Source organism: Oncorhynchus gorbuscha, linkage group LG19, assembly GCF_021184085.1.
Source record: "Oncorhynchus gorbuscha isolate QuinsamMale2020 ecotype Even-year linkage group LG19, OgorEven_v1.0, whole genome shotgun sequence".
Lineage (NCBI taxonomy): Eukaryota > Metazoa > Chordata > Actinopteri > Salmoniformes > Salmonidae > Oncorhynchus > Oncorhynchus gorbuscha.
The window spans coordinates 20,224,518-20,245,696 of record NC_060191.1 but is presented as its reverse complement, the minus strand read 5'-3'; the positions used below and the strand labels follow the sequence as shown (position 1 = coordinate 20,245,696).

Sequence of the window (21,179 nt, the reverse complement as noted above, 5' to 3'; positions counted from 1 at the left end):
CTGAAAAATGTGAAATAATCATATTGTAATTATTATCCATCTACTGGAGTTTATATCTGATTGTCTTGTGTTTACTAAAATAATGTGAATGCTAAATTCAGGATCATACAAAAATATATACAGTATGATTTTCCTGGCATAGGAATGAGGTTATTGCTATGGTCAATCCATTCTCCAGCCCTCATACTGAGACTTTCCAATCCACTCCTGTGGTTTCCTCCCCTCTCCCTTTCCTCACATGACCTCTGTTTCATTTCCATGAAAACAGTTCTGCTCAGTCAACCATGTGTTACGGAAACCCATCCATCTCATTTGTCAACCCAGCCCACAAACCCTTGTCTATTTGCACAGGCTAACATTTATTCATTTTCTCCTGAGTATGCTATGTGAAACCTAAACGTTTTACATAGTGATAGAGAATTGTCTGTTGTTTTGCTCTTTTACATGCTAGCATAACCAGATATTGCATGTATACTACTGATTTAAATTGGAAGGGTCCTGAACAACAGTAGAGTAACCCACCTCTGCGTAATGTTGCTGTGCTGAATGGTGGAGGGCTGATCTCAGTGTAGGACCTCTCATGGGGCACGGTCGTCCTCATCTCCATGTAGCTGCTCTCAGGAGGGCCGAAGGGCAGGCCGGGCAGGTCTTTAATGGTGGCGTAGGGGTTCTCACTGTTCAGAGAACTGCTGCTAGCTGCCACCACAGTGTCCTTCAGCTCTGTCACAAACAAGGGGCAGAGCGTAAAAAGTTAACACAGGAGCTGACTGGCTCTGGGTCAGCCAGGTCACATGTAGCTTGTAATCTGGTGATGGGTTGACAGTTCAGGCATGTTTTATGTTAAATATTCCACAAAAGGAAGGCATGTGTGAAAATGGATTGATGGAAATGTTGCCTAGAGTAGTTCTAGAGAAAAGCAAGCATATTTCATGTTAACTTGGAGTTGCTGGAAATGAAGGAGAAAAGGGATATAGGAAGCATGGAAAACTACCTTTGTTGTAATAAAGGCTGGCACTGTAGCTATAACTGCGGTCAATGCCAAAAGCTCCTGTAAACATTAAACACACATTTGGTATAATCTATTTTATTTATAGCAAACTCATAAACGACAAATAGCCTGTCTTGGTATTAAATCAATACCAGGTGATGAAATGGCTGAAGATGAAAGTTGGTGAAGAACGGGCAGTTTGAAACCGGCAGTAAAAAAGACAGACCTGGTTCTTTGCCAGCCTCATGGTGTTTCCAGTCTGCAGGCAAAGTGGCATTGCTCTCCACCCCAAACAGGCCTCGCCCTCTCTCCCTCTCCATGTTCTTCACGTTACAGAAGAGCTGGTTATTGGTGTTCTGTTTGAAAGACACCATTATTAACCAATCAGACATCATACAGCTCCTCTCAAACAAGTATATCCAGTATAAAGGACACAGGGGTGTAACAGAGTGGACTCGGAGGTGACGGTAATGACACTTGCCTTGATGGCACGGTCCTGGTTGTTGGGGACGTGTGGTAGAGGGGGTCTGCCCCCAGTCAGTGTGTGGTAGCTGGGGTTGTAGTAGTGGTGGTAGCTGTGAGGAACATCTGAGGAGCAAGAAGGGACATGACATCAATAACCAGCACTGTATATAAAATACATGACTCTGTATGAATCCTAAACAAAAACTATAACCGCTATAGTATGGATATATTACGTGGTCAAACTGTTCGCAAACATTTGTTCTTTAACATCTTTTAAAACAATGCTGTATCAATACAGTACCTGGTATTGCGTATTCGGAGTTGACGGTGCGTGAGGTGGAGAAGGAGACTGTCGGAGTGTTGGCTTGCTTGTCCTTCTGCCGGCGGCGGTAGAGCAGTAGCAGGGCCAGCAGCAGCACCACCAGGAGGACCAGCACCACGATACCCACGATGGCCCCCCATGAGTCCCTCTCCCCCGGGGACACGGGCACCATCATACTCACAAAGCGTTCTGTGGAGCATGGAGCACAGAGAACACGGGTCATCAACGTCACAGGCCCTCCAGTCATCACTGTAATAATGCTGAATAGCCTTAGGTAGACAATAACCACAGTTTCATTACCGTCTCATTTAACTGGATCGTAGCAGATTCAATAGACAACAATTATAGTCTGGTAGCTATGGGCAACAATATGTCATTACTAGCTTGTAAACAGATGTATGGTTCGTAACTGTTCAGTGGGTAAAGGAGAGACCATACCATACCTTTTTTGCAGTCGATCCCTGGTCCTGATTCACACACACACTCCCCTGTCTGTGGGTCACAGTAGAAGTTGGGTGGGCAGGAGCAGACTTGGGCACAGTTAAGGCCAAACATCCCAGGACGGCATTCTAGAGACACAGGGTGAGATTCAAAGTATGACTCATGTATTTGAACTCTTTATAATAAAAACATGTAATTGATTTCAATCAGCAAAGGCATGTGTGATACAGTATATTTTATTTAAAAAATTCATTGAGCCAGACTTACGTAAAGTACAGTCAGGGCCTGTCCATCCTGGGGGGCAGAGGCAGGACCCATCTTGATGGTTGCACGTTGAGTTGTGGGCACATCTACACACTCTAGTACACTGCTTACCATAGAGACCCACTGGACAGGCTAGGAATTACACCAAAACACATGTCAAGGTCAAATATAATACACACTTAAAATATTCAACATGTCAAGCATTAAAGTATGCCAAGATGCTGCAGGTTTTCTATATATATGCTAGTTTGACTATAGGTGAGATATGGATTAGTGCTGACCTTGTTCACAAAGGGCTCCAGTGTACCCGGGGGTACACACACACTGGCCTGTGACATGGTGGCAGGAGGAGGAGTGGGCACAGGACGGGCATGTTATACTGCACTGGTCACCATACACACCCGCACTGCACACTGAAAGAGAGCGATTGATGATGATGCATAACAATTTAGCAAGACATACAATTTAGCATACGAATAAGACTGATGGTGATAGTGACATTTTCTACTTATTTATATAGGCATCAATATCAAACATTTTCTGTACTCACTATGCTGACAGGTGGGTCCCCAGTAACCTTGGCGACAAACGCAGGCACCGCTGTGTGGCAGACAGGTGGCGCTGTTCTGACAAAAGCAGCTCTGGTTACAGTGACGTCCCCATGTACCCTCTGGGCATGTCTGGGCACAGCGAGCACCTAGGAGAGAGAAGCACACACAAGACAGAGAGACACACAGAAAGAGAGAGACACAGACACAGAAAGACACAGAGAGAGAGAGACACAGAGACAGAGAGACACAGAGACACAGAGGGAGAGAGACAGATAGATAGACATAGAGAGAGAGAGACACAGAGACAGAGAGACACAGAGACAGAGAGACACAGAGAGAGAGAGAGACAGAGACACAGACACAGAGACACAGAGACAGAGAGACACAGAGACACAGAGAGAGAGAGAAAGAGAGACAGAGACACAGAGAGAGAAAGAGAGAGACAGAGACACAGACACAGAGAGACAAGAGACAGAGAGACACAGAGACAGACACAGAGACACAGAGACACAGAGACAGAGAGACACAGAGACACAGAGAGAGAGAGAAAGAGAGAGAGACAGAGAGAGGTTAAAACCTGTAGATCACATTGCACTGACTAATTTCCAGGACCACATCCAAGCTGACACAAACTCAACGGGGGCGTCGGTGCTTACCAGTCCACCCTGGCAGACACTGGCACTGCCCGCTGGCACCCTGGCAGCTGTCTGCATTGAGGCAGTCACACCTCTTCAGGCAGCCTGGCCCGAACGTGCCCATCTGTACAGTAAACACATGCCAACAGCGAAAGCATCGTCAAGGGAATCCCTGAACCATTTGGCCAGCACAGTCAGAGTCAAGCAAACTGTACTTTGGCAAGATACACTGTAAATACATCATAGTTGGCATATTAGCCTTACTGAGGAAAAGGAGGACTGAAGATAAGGGGAAGTCCAGAATATAGGCTTATGGATGCACAGAATGAGCTACAGTAGAGAGATAAAGATGGCGATTATAGTATGAGTAACATTACTAATATATTAACAATCACATCAGGCCTATGTTACGTTAAGATTATGTTACCTTTTAACAAATGTTATAGCTACAGTATTATACTGGCACTTACGGGGCATGGTTGGTCGCACAGTGGCCCCTGCCAGCCTGGAGAGCAAGTGCAGGATCCGTCTGCTGGGTTACACAAAGCCACATTGGCACACTGGCATGTGGCGTTGCAACCCAGGCCCCAGGTGTCCTTAGAACAGGCTATGGAGCAGTACCGCCCTCGCCAGCCTGGAGAGAGACAGAGAGGGACATTTTGTAAAGAGAGGGACATTTTGTAAAGGAATCATACATGTCTTTGTCTGTCAGTCTGTATGTTTGTCTAAACGTCTGTCTGTAAAGAGGAGCAGCCATTTTGGAACAAAATACAGGTAGGCTTCTGAGACCTATGACTTGATTCAATCTGTATCGCTGAAGTTCAGCGTTACAGCATGATTGAAATGTAAAGGCAATGTTCCCGCGTTAGCGGTGACTGCATTCACGGTAAACGCTGCAGATGTCGGCTCAAGAGGAAATCCTGTTTCCTATCCTGTCAGATAGTGCGATCTGTAACGCTTCAGCGACACCGATGGAATCGCGCCCTGACTGACTTGCTCACAGACACACTCACACCGTTGAGTATGTCTGCGTGTCTGTTTGTCCCATCGGAGTAGAGATATTATGACTATTCTCTCTCAGTCAGACTGTCTCTTATCAGTGACTCACCCTCTTTGCAGAAGCAGGTCCCATCAATGGGAGAGCAGTCCACTGAGTTGGAGCAGGAGCACTCCAGAGAACAGTCCTTCCCATAGGTACCACTCTTACAGGGACTCTCACAGTGAGCCCCCTACGCAACAGACATTAGCAGGTTATAACAGTTCACAAAAGCAGAAAAACAGAATATACGAGTATACATTTTTGCATTCATGTTTATTATCTTAAGTAAATAACCCAAATAAATGATATTTTAGTTATTGTAAGTGGCATCCTGTGCCCCATTTAGTGCCGTTTGTCCTAATCACTCACCGTGTACCCAGGGGCACAGTGGCAGCGCCCGCTCACACTGTCACACACCCCTCCGTTGACACACAGGCAGGGCTCCAGGCAACCATGGCCGTAGTAACCACGGGCGCAGGTCTCGTTGCAGTAAAGCCCCGCCCAGCCAGGCTGGCACGTGCACTCGCCTTTCAGTGGGTGACAGCTAGCCAATGGACAGAGGAGAGCGTGGTCACATGGGTGAGCACAATTAAACAAATCCAAGAGTTATAAACAACAGCATAATTAAAAACTATTATGGGCCTGTGTGTGTGTGAGTTCTAATGTGTGGCAGTATGTGTGTGTACCCTTTGTTGATCCATACCTGAGTGTGTGTGTGTCGTGGCAGAGGCAGGTGTGTTCACAGTGAAGGCCGTAGGTGCCGTGCCTACACATCCTCTCTCTGCACTGGGGTCCACTGAAGCCAGGCTCACACAGACAGCCTCCGTCGATGTTAAAGCAGCGAGCCCCGTTGGCACAGTCGCACACACCCTTACAGTCCCGCCCATAACTACCCACCTGACACTCCTCGCTGCACCTGTGGAGATACAACACACACACACAAATCAGGACATGCTCCGCAACCAAAGTGGAATAACATATCTCTGATTCAGAAACTATTCTTGAAGTCGGAGGTTTACATACACTTAGGTTGGAGTCATTAAAACTCGTTTTTCAACCATTCCACACATTTCTTGTTAACAAACTATAGTTTTGGCAAGTCGGTTAAGACATCTACTTTGTGCATGACACAAGTAATTTTTCCAACAATTGTTTAAAGACTGGCAATTTCACTTATAATTCACTGAAACACAATTCCAGTGGGTTAGAAGTTTACATACACTGTTGACTGTGCCTTTAAACAGCTTGGAAAATTCCAGAAAATGATGTCATGGCTTTAGAATCTTCTGATAGGCTAATTGACATAATTTGAGTCAATTGGAGGTGTACCTGTGGATGTATTTCAAGGCCTACCATCAATCTCAGTGCCTCTTTGCTTGATATCATGGGGAAATCAAAATAAATTAGCCAAGATCTAAGAAAAAACATTGTAGACCTCCACACATCTGGTTCATCCTTGGGAGCAATTTCCAAACACCTGAAGGTACCACATTCATCTGTACAAACAATACTACAATAGAGATGAGATGTACTTTGGTGCGAAAAGTGCAAATCCCAGAACAACAGGAAAGGACAAAAGTACAAAAGTATCTATATCCACAGTAAAACGAGTCCTATATCGACAAATGGGTCTTCCAAATGGACAATGACCTCAAGCATACTTCCAAAGTTTTGGCAAAATAGCTTAAGGACAACAAAGTCAAGGTATTGGAGTGGCCATCACAAAGCCCTGACCTCAATCCTATAGAACTGAACAAGCATGTGTGAGCAAGGAGGCCTACAAACCTGACTCAGATACACCAGCTCTGCCAGGAGGAATGGGTCAAAATTCACCCAACTTATTGTGGGAATCTTGTGGAAGGCTACCTGAAATGTTTGACCCAAGTTAAACTATTTAAAGGCAATGCTACCAAATACTAAGTGAGTGTATGTTAACTTCTGACCCACTGGGAATGTGATGAATGAAATAAAAGCTGAAATAAAATATTTTCCCTACTATTATTCTGACATTTCAAATTTTTTAAATAAAGTGGTGATCCTACCTGACCTAAGACAGGCAATTGTTACTTGGAATAAATGTCAGGAATTGTGAAAAACTGAGTTTAAATGTACTTGGCTAAGGTGTATGTAAACGTCTGACTTCAACTTTATGTATCCTATTTAATATCATGTATGAAAGATACATGAACTGTATGATATAAACAACTTTACCCAACAGGTTGAGTATATGGGTGCAGGTTGAGTATATGGGTGCAGGTTGAGTATATGGCACATGTACAGTATCTGTCTCCACTGCAGCGAGTTTGATAAACACACACCTGTTTCCAGTGAAGCCTTCAGCACAATCGCACTGGCCTGTCTCAGGGTCGCAGTGGCCCCGGTTGTGACATAAACACTCTTGGGCACAGTTAGGACCAAACCTGCCCTCTGCACAGCGCTCTGTACACACCTCACCCTGAGGGAGAGAGAGAAAGATAGAGAGAAAAAGAGAGAGACAAAAAGTGGGGAGAGAGAGAGAGAGAAAGCGTACATGGTACGACGACAATAAAACAGGGATCTGATTGATAACCTCAAAATACAAAGATTTCCCATGTTGACCCCCTGATGCTGTGTTTGAGTCCGTGTAAGATTCAGGAAACGTACCGTCCACCCAGGGGGGCACGCACAGATTCCTTTCCCCTGGCAAAAGCCCCCGTTCTGGCACGGGCATCGTGGCAGGCATCGAGTCTTTGGGCAAGACTTCTCACAGCTGAGGAACATGGAGGAAAGAACTCTGAGTGGCAGCTCGACTCAGATTGTGTAGAGATTGAAATGTAGGGTACAAGTTAACGAGTTCCTATCCTTTTTCAATTTAGTGGAATCTCTTTGTTATTCAGTGCATAAACATACAGAAAAAGTTGTTTAAGGACAAATAAAATGATTGCACTTGCAACAAATACTCAACTGTACACAGTAGAATTCATCAATAGTGGTACATTGCCTACTGGTGCTTATAGTCAAAGGGCCACCCACCAAAAAAGGCTTCAGAAAAGGCATTCCATGACCCAGGAAACAAAATTGCAAGGTTTCAACATCATTACGTAGATAATTGTATGAGCACTGTGTGGTTCAAAACTTGTAAAAGTTGCACATTGCTTAAATATTATGAATCAAAGATAGCATTTTGGGTAATTTTCCAACATAATGAGGTTGGCATGTTTCACCTCGGTTACATTTGTTACACACTTTCCTTTGTCCATGCTTGCAGAAAGCAACTTATGTACCGGACCAGAGAAATCATGGACTATTTCGAGATAAGAAGCTATTGAAATGTCCTAAATAGATTTTCTCTCAGATGCCCGAACAGCGCATTATGTAGTTGTCGGGACCTTGGAATGTTTTCATATCTGTGTTAGCTAGCAAATGTTGTGCTGTCTTTAGTTTGGCTAGAAGGCAGAGATGGCTAATTAAAGCTGACAAAACATCCTATACGGGTTCATCTGGATCAGTGAAGGACCGGTCACGTGTTGCTTGAGCTTATGCGTGGACGAACACCGAACGCACAAATAGTTCTGTGGGCCAGTGTGCAACAAAAGTAACCAATGTGAAACATAGCCATGTCGGAGCATTGCTAGGGATATTATCCAAGATGCGCTATGATTCTGATGCTAAAGACGTAACTTGTACTAAAAAGAACAAATTAACATGCAACTTTTACAAGTTTTGAACCACACAGTGTTCATAGTCACATCGTTATCTACCTAGTTGTTGACATTTTGCCGTTTGTTTCCTGGGTCATGGATCAACATATGCTTTGCGGTTGGCCCTTGGGCTATTAGAGTGCTGTGCTGTTTTCTGACATTGGCAGTTGCCTCATATAAAGACTTTCCACTAATTCCTAGTGGTTCTCTACTCATCCCCAGGGGCATCTAAAACACAGGGTGTAACTAATGACTCATCCTCTAACCTAGTGTTACAAGAGGGGCTCTTTTCCTGCATTGGTAGGATGGAATAAGGCCATAGGATATGGTATAACAATTAGTCCACTGCCTCTCCATTTTGTCTTTCCAACCTGAACATACTATTTACTTTATATTGATACATATAGCTGTAGGCCTATTTGAGAGAGTGTTACTTCTACTACTCACAATGTACCCGTGAAATTTTCTCGACACAGGCACTCTCCGGTCACTTTATTGCAGGAACCCCCAGTTCCACACTGGCACTTCTGAAGACAGCCCTTGCCAAAGGTGACTGGTGGGCAGGGGTCCTCGCAGCGGGTCCCAATGTAGCCTGGAGGACACTGGCAGGTACCGGTCACAGGATTGCACAGGCCTCCGTTCTCACACTTACACAGCTGACCACAACCTGGACCCCAGTGTTTGTCATCGCAGGCTGGAAGACGCACACAGACAGATGATAACAGACACATAAAAAAAGAAACCCCATACAACAAAATATATGTAATCATATAAATGTATGCATAAACCAGTGGACTAGTGGACCAGTGTACAACGTTTTCCATCTAATATCTCTGAAAGGGTTTTCTTTCTATTAACTTAACCTGATGGAGTTGTATGGTGTTACACCGTATACTATATGTGATGTCACTGAGACCGTCATGTTTCAACCCAACAACAACAACAACAGCACAGGAACCTTAGTAGAAGACAATGGTAAAGATCACTCCCCCAGGGACAATACAATGAATTTCCAACAAAAAGAGGCATAGTCTACGTCCAACTCTAGCCCTAATAGCTCCAGAATCTAATGTTACCGACTTGTGATTCACGATTGACAGGGCGATTTGCATGGAGCCAACGAAACGGATGAGGTTAAAATTGGGAATTTTACAGCGGCCTTTCGGGATGGCTCCGGCGGCTATCACCAACCGGTGATTCGCACAGGGTTTGGATTTCAACCAGAGTTAAGGAGCGTCAGGGGGATCATTCCGGATTCCACGAGAACCAGGATCCCACATGGACACACACTGACTCCTCCAATGTCTCATCAATAACGCAGACTGACTGGGGCACAAACCCTATTCAAAGGAAAAAAAGATATCCCAATACAGGTGACGTAACTGATGCTTTGCACACAAGTGATGATCTCACTAACTATCATGATGACAACCATTCAATGATGGATTCATACTTGTCTCATTGAGGTTTGTGGGGAATGACATACAGTGTGAATGATCACAAACAAATCCTACTGTTCATATGGATTCTAGTGTGCTTGCTTCAGTCACAACTACTACTGCAGTAAAAACGACTAGTTCTTCCACGATGAGAAAAATACCTTTAGACAGCTGAAGCACACGCATTTTCTACTGCAACTGTTCCTTGTCTATGTAGTTTATAATGAGATCTTCCCCCCACCTCTCTTTCCTTCACTCAAATGATTGCCTCGCCTGGTTCACCAACTACTTCTCTGATAGAGTTCAGTGTGTCAAATCGGAGGGTCTGCTGTCCGGACCTCTGGCAGTCTCTATGGGGGTGTCACAGGGTTCAATTCTTGGACCGACTCTCTTCTCTGTATACATCAATGAGGTCGCTCTTGCTGCTGGTGAGTCTCTGATCCACCTCTACGCAGACGACACCATTCTGTATACTTCTGGCCCTTTTTGGACACTGTGTTAACAACCCTCCAGGCAAGCTTCAATGCCATACAACTCTCCTGCCGTGGCCTCCAATTGCTCTTAAATACAAGTAAAACTAAATGCATGCTCTTCATCCGATCGCTACCTGCACCTACCCGCCTGTCCAACATCACTACTCTGGACGGCTCTGACTTAGAATACGTGGACAACTACAAATACTTAGGTGTCTGGTTAGACTGTAAACTCTCCTTCCAGACCCATATCAAACATCTCCAATCCAAAGTTAAATCTAGAATTGGCTTCCTATTTCGCAAACAAAGCATCCTTCACTCATGCTGCCAAACATACCCTTGTAAAACTGACCATCCTACCAATCCTCGGCTTTGGCGATGTAATTTACAAAATAGCCTCCAATACCCTACTCAACAAATTGGATGCAGTCTTTCACAGTGCAATCCATTTTGTCACCAAAGCCCCATATACTACCCACCATTGCGACCTGTACGCTCTCGTTGGCTGGCCCTCGCTTCATACTTGTCGCCAAACCCACTGGCTCCATGTCATCTACAAGACCCTGCTAGGTAAAGTCCCCCCTTATCTCAGCTCGCTGGTCACCATAGCATCTCCCACCTGTAGCACACGCTCCAGGAGGTATATCTCTCTAGTCACCCCCAAAACCAATTCTTTCTTTGGCCGCCTCACCTTCCAGTTCTCTGCTGCCAATGACTGGAACGAACTACAAAAATCTCTGAAACTGGAAACAATTATCTCCCTCACTAGCTTTAAGCACCAACTGTCAGAGCAGCTCACAGATTACTGCATCTGTACATAGCCCACCTATAATTTAGCCCAAACAACTACCTCTTTCCCTACTGTATTTAATTAATTAATTAATTTAGCTCCTTTGCACCCCATTATTTTTATTTCTACTTTGCTCATTCTTCTATTGCAAATCTACCATTCCAGTGTTTTACTTGCTATATTGTATTTATTTTGCCACCATGGCCTTTTTTTTGCCTTTACCTCCCTTATCTCACCTCATTTGCTCACATCATATATAGACTTGTTTATACTGTATTATTGACTGTATGTTTGTTTTACTCCATGTGTAACTCTGTGTCGTTGTATGTGTCGAACTGCTTTGCTTTATCTTGGCCAGGTCGCAATTGTAAACGAGAACTTGTTCTCAACTTGCCTATCTGGTTAAATGAAGGTGAAATAAAACATTTAAAAAACATACAGTATTTACTGTGTCACAGTTTCAAGCAGAACTTCTTTGACATATTAAATGGAGGGTAAAGTATGGCCAAATTAGGGTTTAGAGCGAAAACTACCACATAGCTGAGAAATGTTTATTAATCTAACTCAGAACAGTACCTTTCTCTCTTTTCTTTGTTTAAATGAATCAAACGTTTACTCATTCCCTGTGTGGGCATGCGGGAGACGCTGAGAGACTGCAGTTGGAGCGTGTGTCACATTGAGTTATGGGAAGCTCAGCTGGAGCAGCAATAATGTTTACACAGGCGTTCTCCAGGACGCCAATAGAGATTTAGTAAAGGACCTGCAGGGTACTAAGCTTTCTACTATGTGCTATCATCGTCCAGGCCTGACAAGGCTAGCCATGAGTGTGGGCGAGTGAACGTGATGGATTGGACACCTAGGCTTTGAAGAGCTGTGCTAGGACCAGCTGGCTGTGCCCAAGCCTCTGCACTTACCCAATTTATAACAGAACCCAGACCTGTTCTCACATAAATTGTCCATATGTTTGTTTACATCTGACCAGGTTTTTTTTCAATTGATGCGCTCTTTAAAAATGGCAAGTCTCCATTGTACTGTAAATGGAATGCATTAAGATATGGTGGGAAAATTCCTCTCCTTCCCCAAGTGTATTGTCCGAGTGGTGGTGGAGATCTCGTCTGCATCCAACCACAGCATTATCTCCCACATATCTAACTGAACCACATCCTTCTCTCCCCCATACCCTTCTTTCTCACACACCCTTCTAGAGTATATCACTCTATTCTTAAGTATCAAAACTCAACCAGTCTTCTTTTCTGTACCCAACCCCCCCCCCCCCAACCTCACCCAATATGAATGATTCCATCACAATCTCTCTTCCCCAACAGTCTCTTATTAACATACATGTATTATTTTCTCTCTTTCATCCTCTCTTATTCTCTCTGTCCACTTCTCTCTCTCTCTCCCTCTTCCTCTGTCTTTCTCTCAGCTCTCAGTGCTAAACCTCAGCCTCTCTCTCTCATTTCCCACAGCTAGCTCAAAACACAGGTATCTATTCCAGAAAGTGTCAGCTCTCATTCTGCCAGTGGGGTTTATTATAGGACTCAGCAGTATGGGGCCCGAGGCCAGCACTCGTTTGCCCGGAGAGAGAAGGAGAGAGAAACAAAGTGGGAGAGGGGTAACATTTCCCCTTCCCATCATCCCCTCTGAAGGCATCACACACCACCAGCTTACGTTAAGCCCTCCATTCAGCACTGTACTAGTGACCTGGTTGAGTTCAGAAGAACACTGGCATCGATTAACTAGGAGTTTCTGGGATAAATCAAATGTAAAACATTAATCCTGTGCTGAGATGGAGCTATTTGAATTAATTTGCAAACTATACATTTTTTTAGCAGATGATTCCAAAAGAGTATACTTGCAATATATGGAAAATATTGATTTCCATCCCGGGCCCTGGGTCTAAGCATGCAGTATACTTTGGGGAGCTTTGGGGATGTTACATACTTGATGTAGCATAAAATGTCAAGTGCCAGGAAGGGGATAGACATAGTGTCCTCCTGGTCTAATAAACTGTTTTCTGGACTGTGACTTACTTCAATGACGCATAATTGTTTATTTGGTCCCTTGCTGTTTCCATTGGAAAGCCCTATGTGTGATTGAGTGTTGTGTGTGAGGATCAGTTTTTGAATAATGGTCACTTGTCATTTCCTGCAGAGTGTGTGTGTGTGTGTGTGTGTGTGTGTGTGTGTGTGTGTGTGTGTGTGTGTGTGTGTGTGTGTGTGTGTGTGTGTGTGTGTGTGTGTGTGTGTGTGTGTGTGTGTGTGTGTGTGTGTAACACACCACTAGAGCAGTCGTCGCCACGCCAGCCTCCCTCACACTGGCAGCGGTCTGGAGCAACACATCTCCCATGGACACACTCCTTAGTACAGCGAGCTAGTGATGAAAAACACACACATACACACTCTTAATTAGACTAGAAGGTTGGTGGAGATATTATATATGTTATGTAACGCATGCATGTCAACTCTCCAGAATGTAACCAACTCAGCAACCAAGCACACAATTGGATGAATTCTAGAAATCGATGGGAAATTATGTAGAAATGTAATTCATTGAAATGCTACGGATGAATCCAAGTGAATCTTCTATGTTTGTTTTGATATGCTAATAAAGAAAAGCCATGACGTTAAACTTACGGACACATTTGTCTCTGCTCTCGTAGTAGCCAGGGCAACACTGGTACCTCCGGCGGTAGTCCATCTTCACCGCCTGTCTGTATGCTGTCTTATAGGTGATCCTGTCCAACACAAAGTCAAATAGAGAATACTTCCTGTTACCCTCTGACCTCATGGACACAACCAGGAAGTAAACAGGAAGTGAGTCGGCAGGCTGTGTTACCTGTGACGGGTGCATCTGTAGGAGGTGCGTGGCTCAGAGCAAGGTTCCTCTGTCACCTGGTCATAAGGGTGGGCATACGACTCCTTCACTGAGGTTGGGAAGCTGTATGAAAGGATAAAATGGACTCAGACATGATAATACACTGACAGAACGAACCCATCATGGTCTAGAGTTGAGACAACCTGATGTTCATATTTTGAGCCAAGTGTTACATCTTCAATGATAAGTGCAACAACAAACAACAAGTTAGCTACAATTAAACCTGCTGCTACTTCTATTTCTTTCTCACACGTTAAAATGTGCTCTCTTCTATTCTGGTACAATGAAATGAGATGAGCTACACTGACTTACCTCTCCCATACGCTACACACGTTGGGGTCCCTGGGGTTCAGAGACCAGGACAGGCCAATCAGGACGCTCAGAAACAGCAGGACGGTACAGGTCTGCAGTGACTGCATGGTCCTGAGGTGAGAAAGGGGGGGAAAAGGTTGTGGAGGATATTTATAATGCTTATCCATGGGAGCAATGGCAGTGATAATAGGCTACAAATTGTAAGCATGAGGACCAACATTTGAGGAGAGGGTTAGTTATTAAGGATCAGGTTATGAGCCGGAAAGGGGATAATCAAATACCTATCTTTTTTTCCATTCTCATTAAACAGCACATCAAATCATACTGTCTATGTTAAACTGATACTTGTCAGTTTTTTGTTTGGCACTGCTTTTAGCCCGCCATCTGAGTTACAAAGATATCAAACACTTCACAATGTAAAGAATATGAACATTTATCTGAAACCTTCCTGTAGTTTAAAGCAGTATCACCCCTTGTAAAAGAGTTCATTAAACACTAAGCAGAGGCAAGGCAGCGGGACAGCATTGAGCCGTTTAACCAAACCCTCCCCGTCGTGCTCACTATTCTCCCCATATGGCAACTTAGAACAGAGGAATCTGAACGGTGGTGTAAAGTACTTAAGTAAAGATACTTTAAGGTCCTACTTAAGTAGTTTTTTGAGGTATCTGTACTATACTATTTATGTTTTTGACAACTTTTACTTTTACTTCACTACCATCCTAAAGAAAAGTATGTACTTTTCTCCATACATTTTCCCTGACACACAAAACTACTTACATTTTGAATGCTTTGCAGGACAGGAAAATGGTCCAATTCACACACTTATCAAGATCCCTGGTCATCCCTACTGCCTCTGATCTGGCGGACTCACTAAACACAAATGCTACGTTTATAGATTATTTGGAGGGTGCCCTGGATATCCGTAAAAAAAATAATAATAATATTGTGCTGTCTGGTTTGCTTAATATAAGAAATTTGAAATTATTAAGTATATTTAAGCAATTACATTTACTTTTGATACTTAAGCATATTTAAAACCAAAAATATTTAGGCTTTTACTCAAGTAGTATTTTACTGGGTGACTTTCACTTTTTCTATAGTCATTTTCTATTAAGGTATCTTTACTTTTACTCAGGTATGACAATTGGGTACTTTTTTCCACCACTGAATCTGAGAGAGCGAGAAATAGCGAGTGAGCGAGCGAGCGAGACAGAAATGGATTGGGGGGAGGAATGCGACTCCGGCTACCATCCTAGCTATTACCAATCAGAGCAGGAGAGAAAACTCCACACTCTTCCGCCATGTCCCCTTCCACACTCACACCATCTGGATCCAATCAAAACGCAGACCCAGGGGAACGCCCAGTGATGAGGACCAGAGCAGGCTCTCAGGGAGCGGCAGAGAAAGTGGTCTTTTCTCCCCCAAAACTCCCATGGACATTTTGGGAAGTTCAGCAACACTATAGCATGGGTCGACTGAAGGGCCATTCCCCTCATCGTGGGAAAGGGACAGTCTTTGGAGGATGGACTCATGTTGACATAACATCGGCCGAGGCTATTTATTCCCTTCTGTTTTTATAATAAGTCCCCCTGACAAAGTTAGTGTACTGCTTCTCAGGTCACCAACGAGGATGAAATAAAGAGCTTGGGGTATTCAACTATTTCTATGACTATTCCAAAGGAGATATTCAGCATTTATTTCAGTCTAGCAAAGAGAGGAACAACAAGGCACTTAAATAAGTCTAGGTCTAGCCCATCACAAGGTTTCCTCCTGCCCTCACACAACGTAAGGTTGTGGTTTTTCAATAATGCCATGTTAGGATCCCTTTTAGGGGCTTCAGCCCAAGCATTTTCCTAATCAGAGTAACAAACAAACTGCAGCCACAGCCCAGCAGTCACACTAAACCTAAACCTACAGCTGTAGTTATGAGTTGATTTGACACAATGCTCCCTGTAACATAAATCAAGTACATTCACGATCTGCTGCTTTTGATATATCACCCCTCACAACCCTCCTGTTCTCTGTGTCAGGAGATAATACACATTCTGGCACACACTCTAACGCCTTAAAAAGCTGCACCACAAAAACAGGATTTTATAAGAACAGGCATATGGTTTTTATTAAGAGGAGCAATCGACTTTAGCAGCCACTTCATTGGACTGGAGTAAATATTTTTTCACTTGCTTTTTTATTTTTTTAGTGTCCTTCATTAGACCGAGTGTTGAAACCGCATGGGAATTCTTAAGTGCTGAGAAAGAGAGTGTAGGTTTAATGGGTGCAGACGTGAAGAGAGGAAGCTCTGACTTGAAATGAATGTCAGCGGCAGTTCACATGACATGTTTGGGTTATTATTGTTACCTTTCAATTGAACGGTAGGTCGGTAGACTCAACTGGTACGTAGGTAGCATACCCCTGCTCAGAGAGGTCAAGGGGTTCAGGGTCCTCTCCCCACCAAAAGTAGCCTTTTATTCGCTACTCCACCCATACATGTGGGTTGATTATAGGATCCTCTTATTAATTTGTTATTAACCTCTAGCCTAGTGGTTAGAGCGTTGGACTAGTAACCGGAAGGTTGCGAGTTCAAACCCCCGAGCTGACAAGGTACAAATCTGTCGTTCTGCCCCTGAACAGGCAGTTAACCCACTGTTCCCAGGCCGTCATTGAAAGTAAGAATATGTTCTTAACTGACTTGCCTGGTTAAATAAAGGTAAAATAAAAATAAATAAAAATCTCAACCTACAGTTTATTATATTTTATCTTATCATCTTTTTTTCTATAATCTTTTATAAAAATCAAGATTCTTCTTCTGTGTTGCTTTATGCAACCAGCATATAATAAAAACACACACAGATGACAAAATATATTTATGATGTTACAAGTGAGAAGTGCAGATGGGCACCAGATTTGGCTCTACATATATTTTAGCTCTGGTCCAGGGTGTATTCTGGACCAGAGCTACTGTACCTCTCTACGGTATGTGCCTTGAATGGTACAGAGATGGTTCTGGACCTCTAACGCTGCAGCCTGCACTAGAAGGCTTTTGGGATAGTTTCAATGAGCAAAACAGACCATCTCAACTGGACTTTCATGCAGCCCAATAAAAAAATGGAATATAGGATATACACAGTACAACGCATGCATGCGCGCAAACACACACACACACACACACACACACACACACACACACACACACACACACACACACACACACACACACACACACACACACACACACACACACACACACACACACACACACACACACACACACACACACACACACACACACACACACACTTTCTAATACTTTCATCGATAGCTCATTTGTTTTTGATGTTCTTAAAACGTTCCATGCACAAAATGAGTCCCACACGTTGAAACGAGAACAGAGAAACTATGTATAGTATATTCGCTAATTCATTGGACTTGTCTTGGCTCACAATGTCAAGCGCCCCAGAACTGAACAAGTGGCCCAGGCGTGTGCAGATCGTACCAACTGGAGAATGCCCTATTTCTTTAAAAGGGCCCCACAATGCTCTTTCTAGAACTGCACAGGGATTTCAATGAAAACAAGGCCCAAATGAAAACAGATGTACTCGTGTCATATTAATCTTGCAAAACCGAGACACTCTTATGCATGTTGTTACCATTCAAAGACTCAGAAATGAGACTAAGGAAAAACATTTGATTTGGTTTCACACATCTGAAACCATTGCATTCAGTTTTCATTTACTGACAGCTCTGGAGGCTACTCACATGTATTTACTGAAACTCCATGCTCGTCCTTTATTATTATTGTTATTGTTATTATTATTTCATCTTTAGTATTTCATTTGAACCATGCAATATGCATGCTATAGCGATTCATTCACATTTACTGAGCATCCTAAAGCTTCTTGTCTTCCAAGACGATCCAGTCTTGAGTGGCATGGGGTCTTAACGGTCAATATTGGATAACAAGCTCCTTAAATAAGAGTAGAGACTTTTTTTCATTCTGTCAGTAAATGGTGAAATTCTAGACACTGCACATGGCACTATTTAAATGCTGCTTGCCTGTTTCCCTCCCCTCTACGCCTCTCTCTCTCTCTCTCTCTTTGGGGTTGAACTGTTAATTGAGGTAGAAAATATTAGTCACTCTTTGGAACGGAGTGTTGCAAAGGAAAATAAAATTGAGAGAAAAACGCATTGGTGTGGATTGGTGACAGAACGAGAGAGAGAAAGAGAAAATAGAATAGGAGAAAAGAGACAGAGAGAGAGAGGGAGGGAGAGAGAGAGAGAGAGAGAGAGAGAGAGAGAGAGAGAGAGAGAGAGAGAGAGAGAGAGAGAGAGAGAGAGAGAGAGAGAGAGAGAGAGAGAGAGAGAGAGAGAGAGAGAGAGAGAGAGAGAGAGAGAGAGAGAGAGAGAGAGAGAGAGAGGGAGAGAGAGGGAGAGAGAGAGAGAGAGAGAGAGAGAGAGAGAGAGAGAGAGAGAGAGAGAGAGAGAGAGAGAGAGAGAGAGAGAGAGAGAGGGAGAGAGACAGAGAGAGAGAGGAGAGAGACAGAGAGAGAGAGGGAGAGAGAGAGAGAGAGAGAGAGAGAGAGGGAGAGACAGAGAGAGAGAGAGAGGGAGAGAGAGAGAGAGAGAGAGAGAGAGAGAGAGAGAGAGAGAGAGAGAGAGAGAGAGAGAGAGAGAGAGAGAGAGAGAGACAGAGAGAGAGAGAGGGAGAGAGGGAGAGAGAGAGAGAGAGAGAGAGAGAGAGAGAGAGAGAGAGAGAGAGAGAGAGACAGAGGGGATGCCAAGGACAACTTGATTTTCATGTAGAGGGGTGCAATATCTAAACCAGACTAAGACACTAAGCTACACAATATGAAGTCTCAAGTTCACAGTAATTTCTCAAAGTTTCTCCTGGGAATCTCCTGGCAGTGTAAAATGCTAGAATAGTGTTACATGATCAATAATATGAATATCATTTCTAAATGTCCAAATGTTCCAAATGATTGAAGCCAAAGAGAGAAAAATAACACAGGAAAACAGTTTAGTCACTTCAGTATTGCATTCGCCACGTGTGCACTGCGCAAAAACGATGGGTTAAGCATCAACACTTTGTAATGAGGTCAATATCCATACAACAGCCAACTCCTATATATGATTCTATGATATTTACAAGGTAACAACAACCAATCAAAGGTCAATGTCACCAGCTGCACTGTTTTCATGATAGATTGAAGTTGAACATTATTCAGAAAATATGATTTAAAAAAGCATCAGCTAAATCATACAGGTATATGATTTTCAATGCATATCACTTAGGTAATGTAACAACCAAAACTTGTCAACACGATATAACTGGCTGAACGCTTCTGATGATCAATTCCCCTGATTAGTGATATCAAGAGCTTTTTTAGGAAAAATATAACCATTTCAAGCTTTAGACTTTGTGTCATCAATTTACATATGAACTTTAAGAATAACAAATCCATAAAAGTGCTCTCAATTTGACAAGGATTGCCAGCTGGAGTGAATAAAATGGAGAGCTTGATGTGTCACTCTAACCACAGCCTATAGCCCAGACTCTGCAGCATTAGCCCCCAGCCCCTCTACCCTCCATTAAAACACAGTTACTGTAAACTGGATTTAAAACCCATAATCCTTTGCATCTGGGATTTCTTCATGGTGCGCATGAGAGATTTGGCTCCTTCAACCACAGCTAGGCTGGCACACACTCCCTAGACACTGTAATGCCACATGTTGGATGGATGGGTGTGGGGGCAAAGGGAGTAGGCACCATCAACAACCCTTTGGAAGAATAGGAAATTGATGGAACAACTACACACCAGCCCACACCCAATCTTTCAAATTCATACTTTCAGAAACATTAATGCTTTTTTGCAAATCAGAAATATATGTGGTGTGTAACTGTTGATTTGGTAAATTTCTCACATTTATCCATAACATCTTTTATTGTTTCTTGAACATGACACATTTTGCGGGTGTTTACAGTGAGGCTTTGTACATTAAGGGTGGTACCGGACCACACGTCTCATCCGCCACACACTGGAACATTCTGAGTGGAAGTCTTGGCAACTCATATGCTGTTGATGGCTGTCGTAGGATTTGCGTGACAACGGGATGATATGGAGGGAAAGAGGAGGGGTTCGTCTTTTGGAGAGTTACTTCTCGGAAGGCTGTATTTTGCTGAGTGAGCTTGGAGCTGCAGGGTGTGCTGTCTTCTGTAGGATTCATGCGAATGAACTATGAGTTCTTGACCTTTGACCCGAGAGAAAAAAAGACACCTTTAACTTTTGGGTGTCTGCTTCTGTCTTCCGTTTGCAGACAAGTTAAATGTGTTATTGTGTCTCAGCAGATCTGTTTGATGCTTTCGTTTTACTGAATGTTCTCGGAAAAGCACAGACGTAAACATTTTGGATGCGATTCAACACAGCCTCTTCAATTCAGTGACATATGCCTAATGGTGTCCGCCAATCTATGCTAGGGTTTGAGTCATAGAACATCTCTCCAATACTTCGTTAAATCAGAGTAGTTGCTATGGAAAAACAAATCAAATGGTCCCTATGTCTAATTTCCTCAATCATAATGTTGTACTTCATGCTCTTTTCTTATTTTATTCATATTGGCTCTTTAACTCAACTTCTGTCTTGCTTTGGGATCAGATTATTGTGGGAACCTCTACTTGAGTGAAGTATTCTCGATGATGGGTATCGTCCTCAGCTGATCTTCTCATGACACTACCAGACATAACACTCAGCTTCTTTTTTTGTTCTTTTTTTATTTATTTTACCCCTTTTTCTCCCCAATTTCATGGTATCCAATTGTTTAGTAGCTCCTATCTTGTCTCATCGCTACAACTCCCGTAGGGGCTCGGGAGAGACGAAGGTTGAAAGTCATGCGTCCTCCGATACACAA

General features: G+C 43.4%; 1 protein-coding gene across 4 annotated transcripts in view; it reads right to left on the bottom strand.

Annotated features, from left to right (window-relative positions):
- LOC124004711 (platelet endothelial aggregation receptor 1-like) overlaps positions 1–21,179 on the bottom strand; it is a 38,736-nt gene that overhangs the window by 933 nt on the left and 16,624 nt on the right. For 2 of the 4 annotated variants that reach the window (XM_046313422.1, XM_046313426.1), the window contains 21 exons: positions 14,277–14,387; positions 13,926–14,027; positions 13,724–13,824; positions 13,368–13,460; positions 8,833–9,079; positions 7,349–7,454; positions 7,024–7,160; positions 5,409–5,621; positions 5,075–5,249; positions 4,775–4,895; positions 4,137–4,300; positions 3,688–3,790; positions 3,031–3,177; positions 2,762–2,893; positions 2,484–2,612; positions 2,219–2,344; positions 1,755–1,964; positions 1,470–1,576; positions 1,215–1,344; positions 992–1,048; positions 523–720 (listed from right to left, as the gene is read on the bottom strand). In XM_046313422.1, coding sequence (XP_046169378.1) covers positions 523–720; positions 992–1,048; positions 1,215–1,344; positions 1,470–1,576; positions 1,755–1,964; positions 2,219–2,344; positions 2,484–2,612; positions 2,762–2,893; positions 3,031–3,177; positions 3,688–3,790; positions 4,137–4,300; positions 4,775–4,895; positions 5,075–5,249; positions 5,409–5,621; positions 7,024–7,160; positions 7,349–7,454; positions 8,833–9,079; positions 13,368–13,460; positions 13,724–13,824; positions 13,926–14,027; positions 14,277–14,387 — 2,909 coding nt within the window. Of the gene's footprint in view, positions 1–522; positions 721–991; positions 1,049–1,214; positions 1,345–1,469; positions 1,577–1,754; positions 1,965–2,218; positions 2,345–2,483; positions 2,613–2,761; positions 2,894–3,030; positions 3,178–3,687; positions 3,791–4,136; positions 4,301–4,774; positions 4,896–5,074; positions 5,250–5,408; positions 5,622–7,023; positions 7,161–7,348; positions 7,455–8,832; positions 9,080–13,367; positions 13,461–13,723; positions 13,825–13,925; positions 14,028–14,276; positions 14,388–18,032; positions 18,053–21,179 lie in introns of those variants that run through there. The other 2 variants (XM_046313425.1, XM_046313423.1) reach the window with 2 other exon arrangements.